Source organism: Nelumbo lutea, chromosome 5, assembly GCF_056320005.1.
Source record: "Nelumbo lutea isolate HS-2025 chromosome 5, American lotus-T2T, whole genome shotgun sequence".
Classification (NCBI taxonomy): Eukaryota; Viridiplantae; Streptophyta; class Magnoliopsida; order Proteales; family Nelumbonaceae; genus Nelumbo; species Nelumbo lutea.
In genome coordinates, this window is record NC_142688.1 from 72,228,870 (window position 1) to 72,252,176 (window position 23,307).

The window sequence follows — 23,307 nt, forward strand, 5'->3', positions numbered from 1 at the left end:
AGATCAACGGTCACGATTCAAATTTAACAGTCATTAACTATTAACTACTTTTTAAATAGTCACAATATTTGAAATTGTGACTGTTCAAGGTGCCTTCTCTAAACCAACACATACCTTTTCTTCATACCTCTTCAGAAACTATTTAAGGAGCATGAATCAAACTCCAAAAACACACAATTTCAAAATCCACTTTCTCTCTCTCTCTCAGTCCGGTCTGCTACAGTCTCATAGAAGGTTTCTTCAGAGATTCTTTAACTTTGCTGTTGCAGATTCTCGCCCAAGGCTCTATTGTATCCTGGGAATGGATTTCCTGTAACCCAACAAAAAACTTGGTGAAACTGAGTGGGGGCAAATAATGTTCTAAAGACAGTGTCTTTAGACGCGCCTCAGAGCTTCTCCTCCAAAGTTATAGCGACCCAATTTACCAACAATTTTATAACGTTATTCTGCAATGGAGGCGGAAGCAAGCATGACTTCGATCAAAATGATGAACCAAGATCTTGTTCGACTAGACCAGTTCGATGGAGCAAACTTCAGCCGATGGCAAGACAAGATGATCTTCTTTCTAACCACACTAAAATTATACTATCTGCTGAACCCGAATCTGCAATCACTTCCTAAACCCACTGACAAAGACTTAGAAAAACTAAAGAAGGAAAGAGCAAAACGAGAAGAGGACTCACTTTTGTACCAAGGACACATACCGAATGCCTTATCAGACCGGCTCTACAACTTCTACAAGGAACTTACGTCTCCAAAAGAAATCTAGAAGGCCCCAGAATTCAAATACAAGGTGCAAGAAGCATGTATGAATAAGTATCTTCTTGCAGATTACTTTGACTTCACCATGAGCGACCATAAACCCATACTGGAGCAAATTCATGAACTACAGGTGATAATCAAAAAAATTCGATCCTTTGACACCATCCTTCCTGAATCTTTCCAAGTGGGAGCAATCATTGCCAAACTTCCACCCTCTTGGAAGGATTACAGGAAGAAGATTCTGCACAAAGTTGAAGAACTTACCATGGAGAAAATTCAGCAACACCTCCGTATTGAAGAAGAGTCTCAGATTAGAGATAGTAGGGATAAGACCCTGGCCGGTATGCTGAACTCTAAGGTCAATTTTGTGGAAAATGGATCGAAGAAGACTAAACCTACATTACAAGTAAAGAATAAGGATGGGAACTTCAAGAAGAGCAACAATAAGAAAGGATTCTGCTATGTTTGTGGAAAGAAGGGGCATTATGCCCGAGTCTGCCGACGTCGGAAAGGTGGAACTAAGTCTGCAAACATGGTAGAAGACAATCTATTGGCCATGATTACTAAAGTCAACATGGCAGAATCATCTTCTAGATGGTGGTTTGATTCAGGTGCCATAGTCCATGTTTGCAAGGACAAGTCCTTGTTCAAGACATATGAAGAAATGATTGATGGCCAGGAGGTACAGATGGGAAACCAAACTTGTGCCAAAGTTGTTGGAAGAGGTAGTGTAGAGTTGAACTTCACCTCCGACAAACTAATCCTATCCAAGAATGGGATGTTTGTTGGAAAGGGATATAGCTGTAATGGTATGTTCAAATTAAGTATTAATGAAGGAAATTTTTCTGCTTATATTGTTGATTGTTTCTCTCTATGGCATGATAGATTAGCACACTTGAATTTTAAATACATAAAGAACATGAGCAAACTTGGTATAATTTCTTACAGTAATGAATCAACTGAAAAATATGAAATATGTGTAAAATCTAAAATGGCTAAGAAACCTTTCCCTAGTGTTGAGAGAAATTCTCAACTTCTATAACTAATTCATTCTAACATCTGTGAACTCAATGGTGTATTAACTAGAGGAGGTAAGAGATACTTCATAACATTTATAGATGATTTTTCTAGGTACACCTATGTCTACCTTATGAGAACTAAGAATGAAGCCTTTGACATGTTTAAACTTTACAAGACTGAAGTTGAAAATCAAATAGAAAAAAAAATTAAAATCCTTAGAAGTGATAGGGGTGCTGAATACTTTAAAAATGAGTTTAATTCTTTTTATGAATAATTTGGAATAATACATCAGTGTTTTGCTCCCTATACCCCTCAACTGAATGGCCTGACTGAAAGGAAAAATAGAACATGATGTGCGCGCATGCTACACATTATTTTTATTGCTTTATACATGGTTTTGATTATGAGTTTCAATGGTTTTTACCCTAATTGAGCTAAACTTCAAGAAACTAGGAGTTTGGGACAATCTAGGGTGAAGAGAGCGTTAAGACATGTTGATATGGCGGAAAGGGAAGCACTTTGGTCCATCAAGAAGAAAGGCCTAGCCAAAACCCTATGGGAGAACACTTCAACCGACCAAGGAGTGCAGTTCAACAACAGTTCGGCCCACCAAGAACAGTAGCCCAACCGCAGCCCTAAGGGAGGCTCCAAAAGGTGGCTGACTTTAGAGAATTGAAAGAGGTTGAAAGGAAGAGTATAAAAGAAAAGAAAAAAAAAAGGAAATTAGGGTTTGGACCCCTGAAGACAAAATCCAAGAGGAGAAGTGATGGAGAAGGAGAGAAGGCCGTTGAATGTGAATTGAAGAGAAGATCAAAGATGATGCAGAAATCCTAGGTTGTCTTCTTCTTTAATTCTGCGAATTTGGTAATCTATATTCAATTAGGATTTCATGATTTTTCTTTGTTGAATCTTTCATTCTTTCTATTCCTTGAATCATGATGGATGTTAATTCAAATTTGTAATTAAAAGTTTAGCAGATCTGATTGATTGTGATTCATTCTTGGGATTTCTTTATTAAGGTTTTTGATTAATAGAGTAATCTTGGCTGAATTATTCTTGTTTCTTGGATTGCTTGAATTGCTTGAGAAAGGGTTTACGTAATCAAATCAATTGATCAAGAGAACGGATTGAATGCATCTTAGAGATAATATGCATGATTCGTTTGACATTCATTCAACTAGAATTAATTTCTATCGAAATCCTTGTTCTTAATGCATCTATGGTGATTAAATTTCTGATAGAGAGATATAGGAATTATTGCTCATAGACAGAGTGGGTTGTGCTCGAGAGAGGCTGCTCATACAATTAGGGTTTAGCCAACCCGTGACTAAATTCACTTTGGTTGGATAGCTTAATGATTTAATTGCTAAACCGATTCTGCTAGTATTTGCATGCAATAATTCTTCTCATCATTAAAGGCAGTCTGATCCGAGAATGCTTAGGGTAGATTGTTAATTAGGAGTTAGGTTTTTCTTTGTTTAATCTTTTGGTTTGTCAGATAACAAAAGGCTGATTCAGTACTAGTAATTGTTGGATGAATCCCTGTGGAAACAATACTCTACTCATCATTATATTATTTGATCGGCTAGTGCACTTGCTAGTGTCTTCTAAACACATTAGAACACTTGCAGAAATGATAAACTACATGTTGTTAAAAGCTAATGCACCCTTAAACCTGTAGGGGGAAGCACTCCTAACAGCCTGCCATTTACATAACAAGATTGTTTCTAGAGTTAATAACAAATGCACATATGAATTATGGACAAGAAGAAAGCCTAATTTAGCATATCTAAAAGTGTGGGGGTGCTTAAGCATATTATAGAGTTCCAGATCCTAAAAGAACCAAATTAGGACTCAGAGCTAAGAGAACTATATTTGTTGGATATGCAGAACATAGCAAGGCCTATAGGCTTCTAAACTTAGAGTCCAACATAATAATTGAAACTAGAGATGTTGAATTCTTTGAAAATAAAACGTATTCTGAATCTACAGAAAATGAATCCACAGAAAATGACAGAGAACCTAAAAGAGAAAATCTGATCTCAATACATATTGATAATTATGGGACTGAAAGAATAAATGACACAACTGTAACACCTACAATAGAACCTAGAAGAAGTCAAAGACAAAAAATAGAAAAACACTTAGGTTCAAATTTTATCTCTACTCAGTCAATTGTATTTTTGGTTGAGGCAGATAGAGAGAAGATTTTGAATAAACAGTGTTGTCTTTTATGACGAGAGGTTGAGATAAACTCTTAATGAAGTTCTGAAATGTGTCAAATAACAGAACACATAGTGGAACTTCACCTATGTGAACATAGAAGTGGTTCCGCTTCTCATGAGAGTTTGGGTTTGCTCTCGGGATTGTTCATGAAACCAGGAAAGAAGCACATGGCCATAACAGTGCTGAGTAAAACTTGAAATTCTTGTAGAGACTGGACATTTTTGTGTGCATGGGTGTCTTTGGTCTATCTTGAGAGTAATTGGTTTAAGGTCTTACCACCAATAACTTTGACAATGGTCATGATTCGATCGGGTGTGATCAAGAGGCACAATTCAAAGCTAACAGTCATTAACTATTAACTACTTTTTAAACAGTCACAATATTTGAAATTGTGACTGTTCAAAGTGCCTTCTCTAAACCAGCACCTACCTTTTCTTCATACCTCTTCATAAACTATTTAAGGAGAATGAATCAGACTCCAAAAACACACAATTTCAAAATCCACTCTCTCTCTCTCTCTCTCTCTCTCTCTCTCTCTCTCTCTCTCAGTCTAGTCTGCTACAATCTCATAGAAGGTTTCTTTGGAGATTCTTCAACTTTGCAGGTTGCAGATTCTCGCACAAGGATCTGTTGTATCCTGGGAACAGATTTGCTTGTAATCCAATAGCAAACTCAGTGAAACTGAATAGGGGCATATAACGTTCTAAAGACAGTGTCTTCAAACACACCTTAGAGCTTCTCCTCCAAAATTACAGTGACCCCATTTACCAACATCAAATATCTTTATTATTAGCATAATAGCAGTACCACAACAAGAAGTTTTCTACTTATCATCACCACAAACTGCAGTACCGGCTTTGGTGGCAATACCAGAACCCACCGGCTCGACGCCAGGCCAATCACAGCAAAGACCGGGTTGTCCTTCCTAAATCTGTTTATAAACAGAGGCAACGTGCCTTCCATCCATGGTCATGAATTAACTGGTTTTCAATTATGGTGCCTCCCACCCACACATTACGTACAATGTTGCCAATTTAATTAATTGGATTCCATTCCCATACTTTTCAATCGGGTTTGGGTAGGTTAGGCTTAGGGTCCACTAGACCATTGACCATATCATTAACTATGCCGGTCTACCATTCAAGTTCAAGGTTAATTTCTCAAGCCGATCTAAGAATTGAACTACTTCAATTAACGCGTTTGGGTTTTCTCTAGTCCTCTCATAAGGTTTTAATTGATTAAAAGCATAGTTGGGCATTCACATTGAAGACCTGGTCGTTTTCAAATAAGGTGTTCTCAAGGGGGACACAAAATTTGAGGTTGCATTTAGACAAGCTTCATAATTTGTGTTTTTAAAGGCCTAAGGCTTCATTTGTAAGAGAATAAATCAATGTTTTCAAAATCAGACCGGACTGGATGGTCGGACCAGAAAAATTGGGAATCGGTCACCCATTTCACCTCTAAATCATTTTTTGGCCAAAAATTTGGTTAGCGAATGAAAAAATGAAAATTATTGTTTAATTTTGTTTTGGGTTTTACTTTATTCTGCTTTATGTCTTAATTTACTTCATTTGTACTTGCAATCAAACAAAATAAGCTAAAGTTTGTATGCTGCGCAATCTAGACACTCCTAGCTAGCTACTGACTGGCTCCTACCTGGCAACGGACGGCACTTGAGAAGAAGACGGTGAAGAATTCCCGGTGGACTTACCTAGTGGGAATACTCCGATGCCTAAGTTAGAATGCTGGGGAAAATAGTAAAGAGTATAAAGAGGCTAAGAGTGTAGGTCACGCTAGATCACTAAGTGCTCCAGATCAGCTCGAGAGCAAGCTTGAGTAAGGTGAGATGATTCAAGATCCAAAATCAGATCTGATCCCCTCCCCTTCGACTAAGGGGCTCTTATATAGGCGTTCTTGTCAAATCGGGCATAATCGCCACTAGGCTTCTATCGCAGTCGTTATCTGCCAGAGCTGCGCAGGTAACCGTTGTAGGGTACTACCCAATCGGGTGAGTGACTATTTCTTTGTGTAGTTGGGACTATTTCTCTGTGTTATGAGTATTGTCTTCCCCTCAATCGTGACATCTTTTCTACCATTCTCTACATCAAGAATGCTTCTCTCGGAGCGCCTCCAGAAAGGCATTCCTACTATTTTTCTCCCCGTCACAGCTTCAAGCTCTTGCATGAGCTTTCGAACAGGATCCCATCCTGAAAGCGGGACTATTTCGTGGTCCGTAACCTCAAGGGGTGGCCCTTCCCAACTACCTGGAGGGCTGCCATCCAGGATTCAGGGGTTGAGTTGGACTCTGAAGTTCGAAAAACACTGCAATCCTAGGCAGCAGTAGGCCTTCACTGTTTGGATTACTTAACCGAGGAAAAGCTCGCGCAGGCTGGCCTGAGTCTGGGTAGGTTGCCTTTTAGGTCGCATAGTGCCTTGTAAAAATATATTTTCTCTTTCTTTTTTTTTACTGGACTAATACCTTGTGGTTTTTTGGCAGCCATCATGTCTGGTGTTGACGCACACTGCCTTCTTTCCAGCAATCCGAAGCGTAAGGCAAAGATGTTGCATCCTGGTCGAGCTTCCACTTCTGAGGGCACTGAGTTCGAGTCTGTTGACCCAGACTTCGCCTCTCCACCGCTTGAGGTTCCACTTCTGAGGGCACTGAGTTCGAGTCTGTTGACCCAGAGAAGGTGTCCTTGAAGAGGACGAGCTTTCAAGGCAAGGGTTGTTTCCTCCTAGGCCATCCCGTCCATTCCCCTACCTGTAGTTCCCGGTAGGAAACTGGGAGGGTGTCAATGACTACCTTGTGGCTAGGCGGAAGAGCCAAAGGGCGATCTACCAAGAGGAGGTCGCTAGGTGGAGGGAGATGAACCCCAGGGAGCTCGCCGCATTTGCCGCTTCTCACTGTATGGTAGTAAGTGGTCTTTTCTCTTTCTCCTCGTTCTTTCCTTTCCTTTCCTTTTTTTCCGACCTTAATCTCTTGTTGGCAGGTGAACTCCGCCATCCACGCCATGGCCCTCTAGAACAACATCCACTCCGACGACGCTCGCAATTAGAGGGCCAACGTCCAAAAGCTCCAAGGCGAGCTCGACCAGGGCCGAGGTGAAATCCTTCAGGCTCGCAAGGGGAGCGAGGCCCAGGAGCTGCTCATCCAGGACCAGGAGGCGCAGATCGCCAGGCTTTCTGAGGAGAGCGCGCGGAGGAGTCATCGAGGGTAGTGGTGGAGAGGGAGCTCCTTCGCTAGTAGGTTCGAGACTTGGTATCTACGCTTCAAGACCGAACTCGGAACTTCAACACCATGGTGGAGGCCGAGTGGGCTAAGGCGGTTTGGGACTTCAAGGACTCCCAGGAGTATCACAACCTCCTAGTTGAGTATGGCTCAAGCTCATACCGCTCCGGATTCAAGCTCTGTTACTGGTTGGTCCGAAAGAAGTTCTCTAGGCTCAACCTCGACGGCATAACAATGAAGGGCCTGGCTCCTGAGATGGCAGACCAGGCGGAGGACGAGGAGCTTGACTCCCCAGAGGATGACAACAAGGTGGAGGAGGTGGACCCTTGACACTGGCAGCTCTTCTATTTTTCTATTCTTCTAATTGACTTCTGGTGGTTCCTGGGTGCCAAAACCTGGTTTTTCAAAATCTTTTTCTTGGGCAGTTGTGCCCTTCCTTACTTCCTGTTGAACTTTTCTGAGTTGTTTTACCTCGGTTTTTTATTTATGGAATAGTAATGAATTTTTTTCTTTTTCTACTAAGTATGGTGTGCTCTTTTATATTTTGCCAAAGCAAGTTATCCCTTAGTGTTTGAGGTATTTTTATAGTATACCCCGAAGTGATTACCATGTATGCCTGAACTGTATGCTTGTAGGTTGTTCCTTATCATCTAACTGAATGTACTGAGGTGAGCTATGCTTTATAGGGTTTGGACCCGAGCTGCTTACACCTCTGATACTTCATACTTTGCCTTTACAGGTGAAGCGGCTAAGTCTTCCATCGTGTTGAGGTCCTAGTTAGCTCAGTGTTTTAGCCCTTAGGCTGAGAGAGTGACTTATAGTCTGCCCTTGGAGTTTTCCCATGCCATGGAAGCAACTAGGTCTTATTGCACTGAGGTCGTGTTAGCTCGGCATTTTGGCCCTTAGGCTCTAAGAGTAACTCATGGTCTACTTAGTAGTTACAGATAATACTGCCTTAAGTTGACAATATTCCATGCCCGAGGTACTTGTTTCCCTTCAAGGGTTTCGAGCCCATATGTTCCTTCCCTGAGCACCCATTTCACTCGGTAGGGTACTTCCCAATTCGGTCTAAGCTTTCCAATGCCGGGCTCAGCTACCATAACTTTACGAAGGACCAAGTCACCAACGCAGAGGTTCCGCTTCTTGACCCTTGCGTTATAGTACCGAGCTACTCTTTGCTGGTAAGTTGCGGTCCTGATATATGCGAGGTCCCTTACTTCGTCGAGTAAGTCAAGGTTGGTACGTAGCTCATCTTCATTTGCCTTGTCATCATACGCTTCTAGTCGTAGTGAGGGAACCTCGATCTCAGCTGGGATGACTGCTTCGGTGTCGTAGGTGAGATTAAAGGGGGTCTCTCCTGTGGCGGTCTTCTCTGTGGTTCGATAGGCCCATAGAATACTAGGTAGCTCGTCTGCCCATAGTTCTTTAGCTCGATCTAACCGGGCCTTCAGTCCGTAGAGGATAGCTTTGTTCATGATCTTTGCTTGACCGTTTGCTTGAGGGTGTGCGACTGAAGTGAAGCTCTATCGGATCCCCATGTCTTGGCACTAGTTCTGGAATTTAATGTCCTCGAACTACTTACCGTTATCAAAAATCAGTACCCGAGGTATTCCAAAGCGGCACACTATGTTCTTCCAAAAGAAGTTCTGGACGTTTTGGGTTGTGATTGTTACAAGGGGTTCAGCTTCTACCCACTTGGTGAAATAATCCACTACTACCACTAGAAACTTCCTCTAGCCTGTCGCTGGTGGAAACGGTCCAAGTATACCGATGCCCCATTGTGTGAAAGGCCACAAGCTGGTGAGATACTTGAGGTTGGTAGTAGGCTGATGGTGGATATTGGCATGCTTCTGGCACTTGTCACACTTTCTGACGAGCTCAATAGCCTCTGCTTTCATTGTTGGCTAGTAGTACCCCTATCGTAGTGCTTTTTGGGCGAGGGCCCTACCCCCCAAGTGTCCACCGCACAGGCCTTCATGAGTGTCGCGGAGTACGAGCTCGGCTTCGGAAGGTCGCAAGAAGCGCCGGTAGGGGAGCGTGTAGGATTTTCGGTACAGTTGTTCGTCTATCATGACGTATTTGGCCACCTGACGCTCTACCTTTCTGGTGGCATTGTGATCTACAGAGAGGGTCCCGTGTAGCAGGAAGCTTGCAAGTGGGTCAATCCAGTTCGGCTCTACTTGAACGACAGGAGCAACCTCTTCTGCCCCCCCACCCCGAGAATGCTAGGCCGAGGCAGGTTCTCTATGTACACAGTTCTCATGGTGTTATCACTGGTGCTGGCTAACTGGAACAGGGTGTCGGCCTCAGTGTTCTCCGACCTCGAGACTTGCCTGATGAAGTGTGATTGGAAGTCGAGCAGAGTCTCTCTTACTTTGGCTAAGTAGGCAATCATAGTCGGTTTGCGAGCTTCATATTCGCCTGTGACCTGATTGACCACGAGCTGGGAATCATTGCAGATGACGATATGCTTGGCTTTCACTTCTTTGGCTAGAGCTAGCCCGGCTATCAATGCTTCGTACTCCGCTTCATTGTTGGATGTCGCAAACTCGAAGCGTAGGGCGTACTCCAGTTTTGTGCCACATGGGTCATGCAGAACTATAACAGTTGGCAACGGATGGCACCTGAGAAGAAGATGGTGAAGAATTCCCAAGGGACTTGCCCGGTGGGAATACTCTGATGCTTAAGTTAGAACGTTGGGGAAAATAGTAAAGAGTATAAAGAGGCTAAGAGTGTAGGTCGTGCTAGATCACTAAGTGCTCCAGATCAGCTTGAGAGCAAGCTTGAGTAAGGTGAGATGATTCAAGATCCAAAATCAGATCCGATCCCCTCCCCTTCGACTAAGGGGCTCTTATATAGGCGTTCTTGTCAAATCGAGCGTAACCGCCACTGGGCTTCTATCGTAGCTATTGTCTGCTAGAGCTGCACAGGTAACTGTTGCAAGGTACTACCCTATCGTGTGAGTGACACGTCCCGGGAGGACAGGCACGCCACCATCTGTCGAGAGACGTGGGTGCAGTCTATTGAATTAGCAGGGACTGCACCGTCAGCCAGGAGACGTGGCGCAGTCTGACGGGTATGGTCTTGTCAGATAGAAGCTTCCTGAAAGCATAGCGTCGCTTAGTCGCGAGCTATCCTATCGCGTAGAGAGCTACCCTGTCGCGAGCTACTTTATAGCGAGCTCCTAGGGGTACTTCTAGGTGACCCCTCTCAAGGTTTCCTTTGGGGTAGTTTTTCTGCCTAAGTGTTGGAGCGAGCTGGTTACCCTAGCTTGCGAGTGGGATAGACTTAGAGCATTCCCTTTAAGTAGATCGGAGGTCCTTGAGCTCGCGTTGTAGCAAGCTCCCCCTATAGCAAGCTATGACGTGGCGAGCTATCCTGCAGGCTCGTTACTTAGCTGCGGTCAGGCTGTGGTGTTGAGATGTTGTTCGTGCTGTGTCATGTCCACGTGTCATCGTCTCAAGGGGTCGGGTAAATCACCCTCCATCAGTTTGAAATAAAAATAGGTCATGATTCAGGATTAACACTCAAATCATTTGCACTACCATGATTTTGCATCAATGCAAATTTATTTGCATTGCAACCAAACACAGCCAAAATTAAAAAGTTAGGACCATTGTGCTTTGGGCACAAAGTATTAAATAAATAAATATATGGTAATGCTTTTAGTGGATTAATTATAATTGGATCCATCTAGTCAGATCCAATTGTTCCAAAAATTGATAAGTTCAACTCTGGGTCTAAAATTACAAGCCTTATAGGGTCTGACTCGGTTTCGATTCCTTAGTATTTTTTGTAAGATCGGTTCTGAATCTAGACCTAACCTGTTGACAACCCAAACTTGCAAGTAATGGAAGCATCTCTCTCTATCTATTTATCTCTTGCAAACTTACTTATTACAACTGACTCAATGATCAAAGTATCAATATCAGGTATTGTATCGAACAAGGGTCGAATACAGATATAGATACGGATATGCTTTGGAAATGCATGGATACACTAGGGAAATGCATACAAATCAAATAAATACATTAATAATACTAAACCAAAATATGAATTATTTATGAATAAGATATAAACAAATGAGAAATGCATAATTCAATAGGTTATATGAAGAGAAATATTGCAATAAACAATACTGGGACTCTAGAACATTCGAACATCATACAATAATGATCACTTTTTCAATTTTAATTAATTTTTGGGAATATTTATTAATCTGGTATTTTTATTTAAATAACAACTCTTTTTAAATAATAGATATTTTTTCACTCTTAACATATAATACTTTTATTTTACATATAATTGTAAAATAAAACAAATAAATCATTTAAGATAGATAGAATAAATTATTTATAATTTTCAGGTTTTATTAAATTATTTATAATTTTTAGTTTTTATTATATTTTTTGGAAAAATTAAATCTTAGATTATTTATTATAGTTTTCACAATACCATTTTTAATTTTTACTAAAGATGAAAAACAATCCAAAAGTAGTCAATATACAGTTTTGGCAAACTAGGCACGAGTACGCCTCCATATCAATGTGTATCGGATTGTATCCACCGACACAATGCGATACAGCCCAACACAAAGGCATATCGTGCCGATACGCACGACTCATAAGATATGTATGCAATTGTAACCTATCCTTTATCCATGACTATAGATACAGATATAATATAACCCGTATCGGAAATATCGTATCGATACGTTAACCCTTTGCAGTTGCAACTAATTTTTATATCATTCATTTTGCCTGTAATTTGAAACTCGACTAGCTGATGGTCTCCATATAAAAATCATCATTGTTTTGATATGTTTTGGGTCCCGAGGTGATGCATGGATAAAAAATTCTGGTCTTTTTGAAATTAAGGACTTCTTTTTTATCATTTCTAATTGCTAAGCTATTAGTTATACCTCCCATGAGGTTTAGGATCAAGTTATACTTATACAATCCCTTGTGCTTGTGCCTGGGCAATCTTCAACATTTAAGTTGTTTGGGATGGCTGGAAGTAATGTTTCAGATGGTGCTACCTCTAAGGATGTTAGTATATATTAATTCTTTCACTTGTTTGTGAGCCCAGGATTTTAGGTAGAGAACTTGTTATATATACTTTCCCACCATCCTTCTCCCAATTGCTCTAGCCTTACTCAGAGGCCAGAGCAACATCTTTCCCGGCCGGTGACCACTTCTAAATCCTCATTCAAGACCTTCCAGGCTTCCACCATTGACTGTAAATTCCGGCAGCTTCTACTCACACTCACAAGACACAAGGGATAGATTATTCTTGTTCTTCTTCATCTAGTATGATGATCCTAGTCACACACTGTACCTGCATTATTCTGATGGCCCTAGCATGGTGCTGGTTACACAAGTTCCGAGCAGTGGTTATGGCAGCATTGAGTGTAAAAAACAACGTTGCTTTCCCAAGATTTAGATACTGGTCAAACAATACAATGGGTACTATGCAATAATATCGTCAAATCGTGACTGCTTAACTCAATCTCAAAAGTACTTGGCAGCCAATGTCATCTATTCAGGCCATTATTGGTTCACCGCTCTGGGCCTTATTCTTTTGGTTTGCAGGAATTGGGGTTTACAATTGGTTATTCCGATCCTAACTGTTTGGTTGGACGGAATCAGAACCCATTCCCATTTTTGCTAGAATGGCATTCCCTTATTTGAAGGGATGGCCATTCCCTGCCCCTCCCTTGGGAATGAAATCCCATTTTTGCTAATTCCAATTTTCATTCCTGATGATGCGCAATGTGACACTCCCTACTAGCGGACAGTTTGGACACCAAACTGAGTAGGTTGCCTGGTCAAGCTGCAAGAGAAGAGTTATCAGAGTGTTCTGATTGCTACACCCAGGGTGGGCTCTCCGATACTTAAGTTAGTAAACTGGGTGTATAGCTTAGAAAGTGAGATAACTAGTAAATTTTGGGAGCTAAATCGCACGTACCTTTTCTGAAGAAGGAAACGCCTTTATATAGGTAGATTATCGTAAGCTCTGTGTCTGAGATCACTAGACCGTCTGATTCGGTGGTGGTTTCATGCCCGAAGGTGGACTCCGCATATGCTAATAATGCTTATTTGCCTGTTGTGATGTCACTAGAGGGCCAAATCACCCCTCATCAATTCTCATTCCTGTCTGAACCAATAGACTATGGGAATAGACCATTCCAATTCTGATTCTAAAGGATTTTCATTCCGATTCCAACTACAAACCAAACAGACCCTAATTCTTGCTCATTTTAGGCAAGAATGGGCAAGAATGAATAACATTAGAGTGTTTGGTTACAAGATTCTTGCCATGGGCCACATTCTTTTATGAATGGAAAATCAGCCCCATAACACAAAAATTGAGTAGCCTGAAGCATGAAAAATAACCATGCCCCATCTTGCTCATTTTCATTCTTTAAGGAAACTCTGCCTACAAGCTGTTGTCATAAATGTTTACTTTTGCGAAAGAACTTTTATAAAAGTACTTTTACATGAAAGCACTTTTATGAAAGCACTTTTATAAAAATACTTTTATAAAAGTAAATTTATGAAAAGTACTTTTACGAAAGCACTATTTTGAAGTACTTTTGCATTAAAACACTTTTATGAAAGCACTTTTACAGTAGTACTTTTACGAAACTACTTTTATAAAAGCACTTTTACGGAAGTACTTTTACAAAAGCACTGTTTTGAAGTACTTTTGCATTAAAGCACTTTTATGAAAACACTTTTATAGTAGTACTTTTACAAAAGCACTTTTACGAAACTACTTTTATAAAAGCACTTTTACGGAAGTACTTTTTATGAAAGCACTTTTACGAAAGTACTTTTATAAAAGCACTTTTACGAAAGTACTTGTACAAATCATCTATGCCAATTGGTAAACATTGACTACCGATCATCCACTAGTAAACATCTATGCCAACCATGTTTTAAAAAACAACTTGGAATCAGAACCATTCTAGCCACCAATTTCTAGGTCGACAGTTCGATCATCTGGTTTGAATGAACAACCTGTTCTGACAAAAAATTTGAAAAATAAAAAATAATTAAAATAAAAATGCCCAAAACAATTGAATGGGTTGAACAGGTCAACGGTTTGACCGCTAAAGTCAACGGGTTGTTGACCGGTTCAATTATTTTTGGCTAGGGACCAGGTTTGGGGTAAAATGGAACTGGTTGCCTAGACGGTTCCCGAGCTGAATGGTCTGACCGTCTAGGTCAACAATGGTTCCAAAACCATGATGCCAATAGTTTTGGAAACCTAGGCTAGTGGTTTATGAATACTAGCACAGTGATGCCAACAGTTTTAAAACATGACCTAAGTCTTGCAAAAAACAATGTCATCTATTCAGGAACAAGTAGCGAAGTGTGGCTTGATTTGAAGGACCATTTTTTACAAGTCAATAATATTCAATACATTATTGAATGCGATTTGCTCACCTCAAATAGTGTTAAATCTCAGAAAAGATGATTATGACAATGAGAAATAGACTACGATAATACCAACTCAAACATTGGTCTTATCTTATCTCACTCAAACCCTTATCCCATAATATTCCTTAATACTCCCCTTTAAACAAATGGGGACAAAAAAATTGCATGTGTTTGATCAAAGATTGATGATGAAAATGCCCCTCAACCAATATTGTCCAGTCTTACAAGCTTGATATAATGCTGATGTGGCAAATAGATGATCATGTTGCTTGTTCAAGAAAGAGCCTTCATAAACTCACAAAACTGCAACTTGATGATATCTTAAAATCCTCCAATCCAACTATGATGATGAAGTGGCAAGTAAGTGATGAAATGGGTAAGTAAATGGAAATCTTGATGGTCCTTCTACTTCTTCAAGAGAGAAAGAGAGCCTTTATGGGCTGATAACAAAGACTATAAATTCACATGGGCCAAAGCAAAGATGGGCCAAAATAGGCCAATAATAGACCTCAATAGGTCAATCAGAAATGACACAATGGGCTGGTTTCTTGAGCCAATACTAGAATGGGCCACATCAGCCAATAAAGAAAGTGGACCAACAATGGCCAAGGGACCATTGGATCGACAATATGCCTTTATACGCAAAGTTTCTATTTTTTATTTTTTTATTTTTGTTTTGCTAAAGTGGGCCTTAAGAGGCAACAATGTTTCATGAGCAATTCCAAGCGGACTTCATACAAATGGTGTATATTTTTATATTACACATCAACTTGCTAACATTTTTGCCAAAACTTTGGGAGTATCACAATTTCATTATCTCCTTGGAAAGCTGGGAGTGTTGAATACTCACACTCCAACTTAAGGGGAGTGTTGAAAATTGATCAGATCACAAGCACAAAAGGAAACAATATATATTCAGACTTGCTTTTAGCATACAAGTTGTATAGGGTAGTTCTTGTATTTGTTTGTGAGCCTAGGATTTTGGGTAGAGATCTTGTACTTTATATTTTTTATTCGTATCAATACAATGAACACTATTTCAGAATTCTTCTATCAATTGCTCTAGCCTTATTAAGCTTTTAGATTGAACAGTTCCTTGAGATGGTATCAAAGCCTCTTTAATCAAGAGGTCTGGTGTTTGATCCTCATCACTTCGGTTATAATTAATTAAAATTTCAGCACAAGGTAGGGGTGGGACTGCGCTTTTCCATGCTGTAATCCCAGTGAACTTTCATGTGAGGGGGTGTGTTAGAGAATACAACACCATTTTCTCAAAAAAACATCTCTGAAGCACAACAGACCCTCATGCATACAAGAGGTCTTTTGCACCATTCAAGGTAAAAGTTTAATCTGTTAGGTGAAGTCCTTGCATACAACACCGTTTTCTCAAAAAATATCTCTAAAGCAACGGCATTGATGCCAAACACCTACCAATTAAAAATCAAGCTCTACCAAGTAGTAGCATCAACTTCATCCAACAGTAGATCCCTATACAACAATTGATGTCATTTGTATGGCTACTGGCATCATGTGTATAACCTATATACAACCTAATGACATCAATAGTTGTGTATGAGAGAGGCAAGCTCCAACTTATACTGGATCCATGCTCTAATACCAACAAAGCTTGTTTAGATGAACTAGCAAATGTGCATGTGTTTTTACACATGACATTTTTTATGATGATGATGACAATAATAATTTGTTTTCAATTTTTTCTTTAATTTTTATATTTCTACATGTATAAATAATTCATATTTATCATATTTATTTTTTGTTTAATACGATAAATATATGATATTAGAAATGTGTTTAAAGTTTTTTGACAATTTTTTTTTGTATTTTTCTTAATTTTGTGCTTTTATCTTTTAAATTTTTATTAATTATTTTATTATGACATCAAGGGTTAACAAATTTGACCCAAGAGGTTGAATTATTGACCCACCATCAAGTGGAAAACAATTCCACTTTTAGGTCAAGTTTAAATTTTGTGTTTTATTTTCATCATCAATAAAATTGATTCTTTTTTAATTATGCACTTATTTTTCTTTAATATGATTAATATATAATATTAGAAAAGTACCAACTGTTTTCTACAAAATATCTATACTTTTTATTTTTTATTTTTTATGTTTTTCTTCTTTTATAATTTTTATAGTTAATTATGATGTCAAGGGTTGGCACATTTGACCCAAAAGGATAAACTGTTAACTTTCCAATAATAGGAAATAATTTCATTTTTTGGCTGATTTTAAATTTTGTATTCCATTTCCATCATCAATAAATATAGATCTTATTTATCACACTTATTTTTCTTTAACACGAATAATGTAAAGTATTAGTGAATTTTTGTGTTTGTTTCATCAAAAGAATAAACTATTAACTTTCCAATAATAGGAAATAATTTCATTTTTTGGCTGGTTTTAAATTTTGCATTCAATTTCCATCATCAATAAAAATAGATCTTATTTATCACACTTATTTTTCTTTAATATGAATAAATATAAAGTATTAGTGAATTTTTGTGTTTGTTTCATCTTTTGAGGTTTTATCTTTTTTGTTTTAATTTTTATTATTTAATTCTGACATCAAGGGTACTAACACATTTAACCCAAAAGGTTGAATTGTTGACCCACCATGAATAGGAAAACAATTTCATTTTGTGTAAGTTTTATATTTTGTATTTCATTTTCAACATTAATAAAAACATTTATTATTTATCACACTTATTTTTTCTTTTATATTTTTAATATAAAATATTAGAGATATACTCATTTTTTTCTATAAATTTTACTTTTCTTGTAAATTTTTATATTTATTTATATTTGAAAAGTTTTATTATTTAATTATGACATCATGGGTTGACCCATTTGACCTAAATGGCTGAATTACTTACGTGCCACCAAGAAAGAAGAACGTTTCATTTTTGCGCTAGTTTAGTAAAGCATGGGTTTTGTGTTGTTAGAAGTATTGGATATAGATTTAATTGATATGATTTATTGCAAGAAAAAATAGCTAAAATATAGGATTCAATGAGAGAGAATGAGAATAATTAATACCATAAATATATGAATTAATGATAGGGAATTGAATGGAGTAAAAGCATCCATTCAAATTGAATTTTCTACCTTCACAATTAAAGAGGGACCAAATTCAAAAATAGAGGTAATTTGGTAAAAAAAAAGATTCAATGAAAGACAATGGTAGTTGATACCTAAGCCTTAAATTAATAAGAATTGAACGAGGTGAAAAGTAGTTGTTTAAATTACATTTCTAACCTCACAATTAGAGAAGGGCCAAACTCAAAAGTAAGGGTAATTTGGTTAATCAAAAGTTACACACAATGTGAGATGTTAGGGGTTAAAGGTGAATAGGAGAAGAAATAGAGAAAGAAGAGAAGGGTTCAGTATGCCTCACCCAAGCCCCTAAAACACTTATTTCTTAATGACTTATATAGTAGAATTACAATAACACCCTTGCATATGTGAAATCTATGCAATTTTGTCCCTACACATATGAAATGACGTAAATACCATTATTAAACAATACAAGATTTCTAACAGATTCTATGTTAAAGTATGGGGAAAGTTGGAGGAACTCAATTAGAGAAAGAATTTAAGTATGTAACGTAGCACAAGGTTTTAAAAGATGGAGGTGAGGTGGTTGGGTGTTGAAGATGCAAGAGGCGTAAGTCTTGAGGCGGTTTGAGGCACAAGCTCAAAGTATAAATATAATTTTTAAATTTATGTATATAAGTATAATGTTTGTACATATTTAAGTAATATAGACACAATTTACTTCACTTTTATAGCCAACTTACATATTTTCTTTTTAGTACATGCGTAATTTTTCAGTATGAGCCTTATGTTTTTTTCTTTAAAACTTTACTTTTTATCTAAATTAGTAAATATGGACATGCATACCAAAATTATTTGTAATATTTTATGCATTAAGGGTAAAATATATTTATTTTAAAGCAATTTTTATATTTATATTCATTTTTTCTTAAAATTAATCATATCTTTATGGTAATAATTTGCCTGAATTATATATATATATATAGCTTTGTTTTTCAAATATTTCCTCATATTTTTCAAATATATATTTTCTTTCGTAGTTAATTTATATATTTATCTTTATTAATTTATGTTCTTTTTAATGTGATTCTTTTTAAAATTTTATTTTGCATTTATAACCCTTTTTTACTAAATAAAAATAGCTTTATTTAATTTATATATTTTCTAGATCTTTTTTTTCAATATAATTTAATTTATAAATGATGAAGAATTAAAACTAGTAAACAAGGGTATTTTTGCTCATTGTAATTAAATTTAAAAAAAAAAAACCCTATTCCAATGTGTACATTCAGTAAGAAAAAAACAAATGACATATTTTTGGTTTAAAAGAAGCATTATGTAAAGTTTTTTAGTATAGATTGGTTTATTTTATTTGTAAATAACTAAATAATCATTTTGTTTTATTGCTTTTTATACGAAGCTTACACCTCACCAACTTGAGGCACAAGGGGGTGAGGCGTAAGCCTCTCAAAAATAGAGGCAGGTAGTAGCCTCTTGATAGAAAAACATGACTCATGAATTAGTTCATAAAAAAACAAGACCATTACACAAAAAGGAGATGTTTATATTTTCTCCACAATATATTTTTGATATATAAATGTAACTTCAACATATACAATTGATAAAGAATTTTGTTAAGAGAAGAATGTTCTCTCTTCAATATTTGATACCATGGTTATTCAAAATTTGAGAGTGGAAAAGATGCAGACATGGGTCCTACATAAAAATCCAAATTTACATCTCCTCTGTTCACCTCTGTGATGCCAAGCCATATAAAGAAATACTTTACACTAACACCTTCCAAATCCTTTAGTGATCCAAACCCAACTCTTCCTCTGATCCTTCTCTTGTAATATAAAGAATATCCTCCTTCAACCTCAAACTTACAATCTCCATCCAGGAATACCTCAAATCTGTTATCTTCATGAAGTACATATCCCTTCACACCTCGTGGGAGCATTCCTTTTGGAAAATTGAACTTCTCAAGCATCTCATACGCTGTCATTCCCTCTGTGATCCTGCTTGAATCTTTCTTTTGGCGCTTGTCTTCTGCTGCAGATATTAGAGAAATACAAGATAAGATGTGGTGATTGAAACATGATGATTTTCATGGGAGAAGACCCATTGGGATCCCCATCTCAATCATGAAAAAAAAAAAAAAAAAATCCTTTTCCTATTCAGTCTTAGATTTCCTAGCCCATTATTTGTGGCCCATTTATTAAATGGGCCAAGCCTGGGGATATCTCATTACGACCAACAGTCATCTTAAGCTTAATATTTCATTATCGGACACTCTCGATTTGTTACCCACAAATTGTTCACACATCCATACCCCTATATAGAACACCACCACTATGTATTGGGAATATCTCCCATGAATAATAAGGGAGATGTTTCCAAGCCACAACTGTTATTACTTATTAATTACTCGTGAGTATGGATGTGGGAATAACTCATGGGTAGCAGATCTGAGCCCGTCAGACAAAATATCATCAGCTTGAAGTAAATGGTACATTAATTTCTCCAAAGTGTCTCCTCTGTATTATCTTTAACTTTGATTTAAAGTAAATAGTACATTGATTTCCCTCATTCAAGTCGTCTTTCCATTTCGATTTTCATATTCTTTGCTTATGCTTCACCTTCTATCAATGGATAATTCCATTTTAGAAGATTCATTTTAATAAAAATCATCATTATTCAAGCCTTATCCCAACCATATGGATCCGCTTCTTGAATCCTATTTCACTGTTTTTATTTAATGTCTTATCCATTGATAAATTATAAACACTTCCTTTTCTTTTAACTTGCAAAGACTCACTTCTTCTTCCTATACATAAAATGAAAACAGAAAAGAAGATATAATGCTTCACCAGTTTTTCTTTTACATTATAAAAAAACATGGTACCCGAAGGGCTTTGACCAATCCACTTCGCCCCCTATGAATTTAATCTTTTATGGTACCGGTTGATTGGTTATACATATTTTTTTGGTATTATGTCTTTCTAGTATCAAAGTCAAGCCCTTATATTTAGGGATGTGTAAATGGATCGAATTCAAATTGAATTAGACAATACCGAAATTCAAGTCCAATTAGAAAATTTGATATTCGAATTCAATAAAATATTCAAATATTTCATTTGATTCGAATTCAACTGATTAATTATTTTAGATAACTAATAAATATAAAAAATAAATGTTTTATTTATATATAGTATATAAATAAATTAATTATTTATATAATCAAAATATTGTATATATATTATAAAATATTTAAATATTTTATATATTATACATAAGAATTAAATAATCGGTCGAATTCAGATATTTATCAAATTGAATCAGGTTATATCCCAATTCGATTTGATTATGTTGAATCTCAAATTCAAAATCAAATTTTTGAATATGATTGACACTCCTACTTATATTTATAATATAATATAAATATTTTAATTAGATATATTAGTGACTGTTTGCATGTACAAATACTTTGGGAGGAAAATTGGGTGGTGTAGTAGAGAGAGAGAGGTTTAGTTGTGGAGAAAAATTGTGTCCAAATGGGTCCTACATACAATGTTCCTTTTGTGTGGCCTGTGGTATTTGTACTTGTATAAATACAAAAAAACTCTACTCACATAGCATCCAACTGCACATTGAAAATATCTTTTGCACATATATCTTAAATTCAATGACAGATGTTCCTAGTGTGTGTGTGGCTGGATTCCCATATTTTCACAGTGCATATAGAGGTTTTGCTTGAAGGGAGTACAAGCAAAACCTTACAATCTGTTCCAGCTGCACATCGATCAGAAACATGGAAGATGTTCCTACTTCATAATACACGGTGGGACGATGGGGCTGTGAGGTCGGTGTGAGTAGCAAATCCAGATTACATGATAAAAAGAAATCAGAAAAGAAAGCTTACCCGAAATGGTAACTTTATTTGATGCATTACAGGAAACCGTTACCGGTGAGCATTCCAGTCTCTGCACTTCCATGCAACAACTCTTCCAAATTTCCAACACAGAAAAGAAAAACCACCCGATAGAATTCAACAAAACCAAGCTACATCACCAATCACTTACAGTAGGAATTACAAAATAGAAGACAAATTTACCTGTTGGGTTGATGGCGCAGAGTCCATTAATTTGTTCTTCATTTCTGTTACAATTCCTTTCCCCTGCTGAATCTCTTATTCTCTTATTCTGATGGTTTATAAGCAGAGCATGAGCATCCCATTTATTCTAACGCCTGGTTCTCTGTTTTCTTGGACTTGCTTATTCTTGTGGAACTCTAAATAGATAAGCATAGCATCTTGGCGCTAAGGAATCTAGCAAGGGATTTATGCATATTTGGTTGCTTATGGGCCTGGATTTATGATGCATATTAGGTTGCTTCTGGGCCTGCAACATGATTCATGATTCGCTTTTAAAGAGCATTTCTTTGCATCCCTCTTCAACGGTCGGGATGATTGTTTCCTGGATTAGTGTTTCTCAACCGTGCAAAAGGAATCTATGTTTGGTTTGAATCGTCTCATAGAAAATAAGAGAGGAATACAAGTTGCGAGAAAAAGTTCTTAGGCAATTTCTATAATATCGGAAGGGTTCGACTGTGATAGGGAGAATATATGATATCTGAAGGGTTTTCCCATATCGGAAAGGGACATATGGAAATAGAACCGGAAAAAGTTTCACCAATCTTTCCACCAGAATTTGAATGAATTTCAGTTGATTGGTTACCGACTCGATGATATCTATTATCGATTGGTTGGTGGATTCAAGTAAGGGTGTCAATGGACCAGTTTTGGATTGGACCTCATCCAGTACAAAATCAATTTGTATGGATTGGACAGACCAATAAGGCATATTGAATTGGACCAATTTAGTCCAAAATATTTATTAGATTGAATTTGACCTGGTCCGTTCGTAATAAATTTATATTCGATTGGGCTAAATTAAGCCAATATCTGGCCATTGATATCAATGGACCTAGTTTGGGTTGAAACCAATATAAATTAAAACAAATTTGAATAGATTGAACGGTCCAGACATTGAATTGGACCGGTCCAAAATGGTCCAAAATATTTATTGGATTGGATTGGACCTGGTCCCTTTGTAATGGACTCACACTGGACTGGATCGGATTGGACCAAATCCAGTCCAATTGACACCCCTAGATTCAAGTTCTTGACAAATCATATGAATTTGTTTAAGACTTTCTGTTTTCTTGTAATGTTTTAAAAGTCGATCTAGAACTGGAACTGCTTTGGCCACCAGTTTTTGTGTCAATGGTTCAATCGTCCAGTTCGAATGGATGGCCCATTTCAAATTAAAAAAAAAAATTAAAATAAAAAGTGGTCAAATGAATCAATGGATTACTGATCAAGTCAATGATTTTTATCCAAATAACGGGTTAAAGGGTGGAAATGAACTGAATGGTTCTAAGGTTGAACGGTCTGACCATCTAGATCAACAACGGTTCAAAAACAATCAAACAAGATTCAAAGTAGCGTGTTGTACATCTATTTCCATGGTCACTGCTGTACTGGAAG

General features: G+C 37.3%; 1 protein-coding gene across 4 annotated transcripts; it reads right to left on the reverse strand.

Moving 5' to 3' along the window:
- Positions 1-19,309: 19,309 nt before the first annotated feature.
- Positions 19,310-22,154, reverse strand: LOC148852874 (uncharacterized). 4 transcript variants are annotated; one of them, XR_016099624.1, is made up of 3 exons: positions 21,874-22,135; positions 21,682-21,763; positions 19,310-19,808 (listed from the first exon to the last, which is right to left on the reverse strand). XR_016099624.1 is itself a non-coding variant. In XM_088946740.1 (3 exons), exons 1-3 carry the CDS (start codon positions 21,913-21,915, stop codon positions 19,435-19,437), a joined length of 501 nt encoding a protein of 166 aa, XP_088802866.1. In that variant the 5' UTR covers positions 21,916-22,154; the 3' UTR covers positions 19,310-19,434. The 4 variants fall into 4 exon arrangements, 3 of the variants coding, with proteins under 3 accessions (XP_088802866.1, XP_088802868.1, XP_088802867.1); XM_088946740.1 differs by having other exon boundaries at positions 19,310-19,811; positions 21,874-22,154; XM_088946742.1 differs by having other exon boundaries at positions 21,682-21,742; positions 21,874-22,128.
- Positions 22,155-23,307: the final 1,153 nt, after the last annotated feature.

What these genes read in the sequence shown, in the direction of transcription:
- LOC148852874 (XM_088946740.1), bottom strand. Translation starts at nt 21,915, where the DNA reads ATGAAGAACAAATTAATGGACTCTGCGCCATCAACCCAACAG. An exon ending in CTGCGCCATCAACCCAACAG is followed by an intron (nt 21,764 to 21,873) that starts GTAAATTTGTCT and finishes GAAATTTGGAAG; the next exon opens with AGTTGTTGCATGGAAGTGCA. An exon ending in AAATAAAGTTACCATTTCGG is followed by an intron (nt 19,812 to 21,681) that starts GTAAGCTTTCTT and finishes TAATATCTGCAG; the next exon opens with CAGAAGACAAGCGCCAAAAG.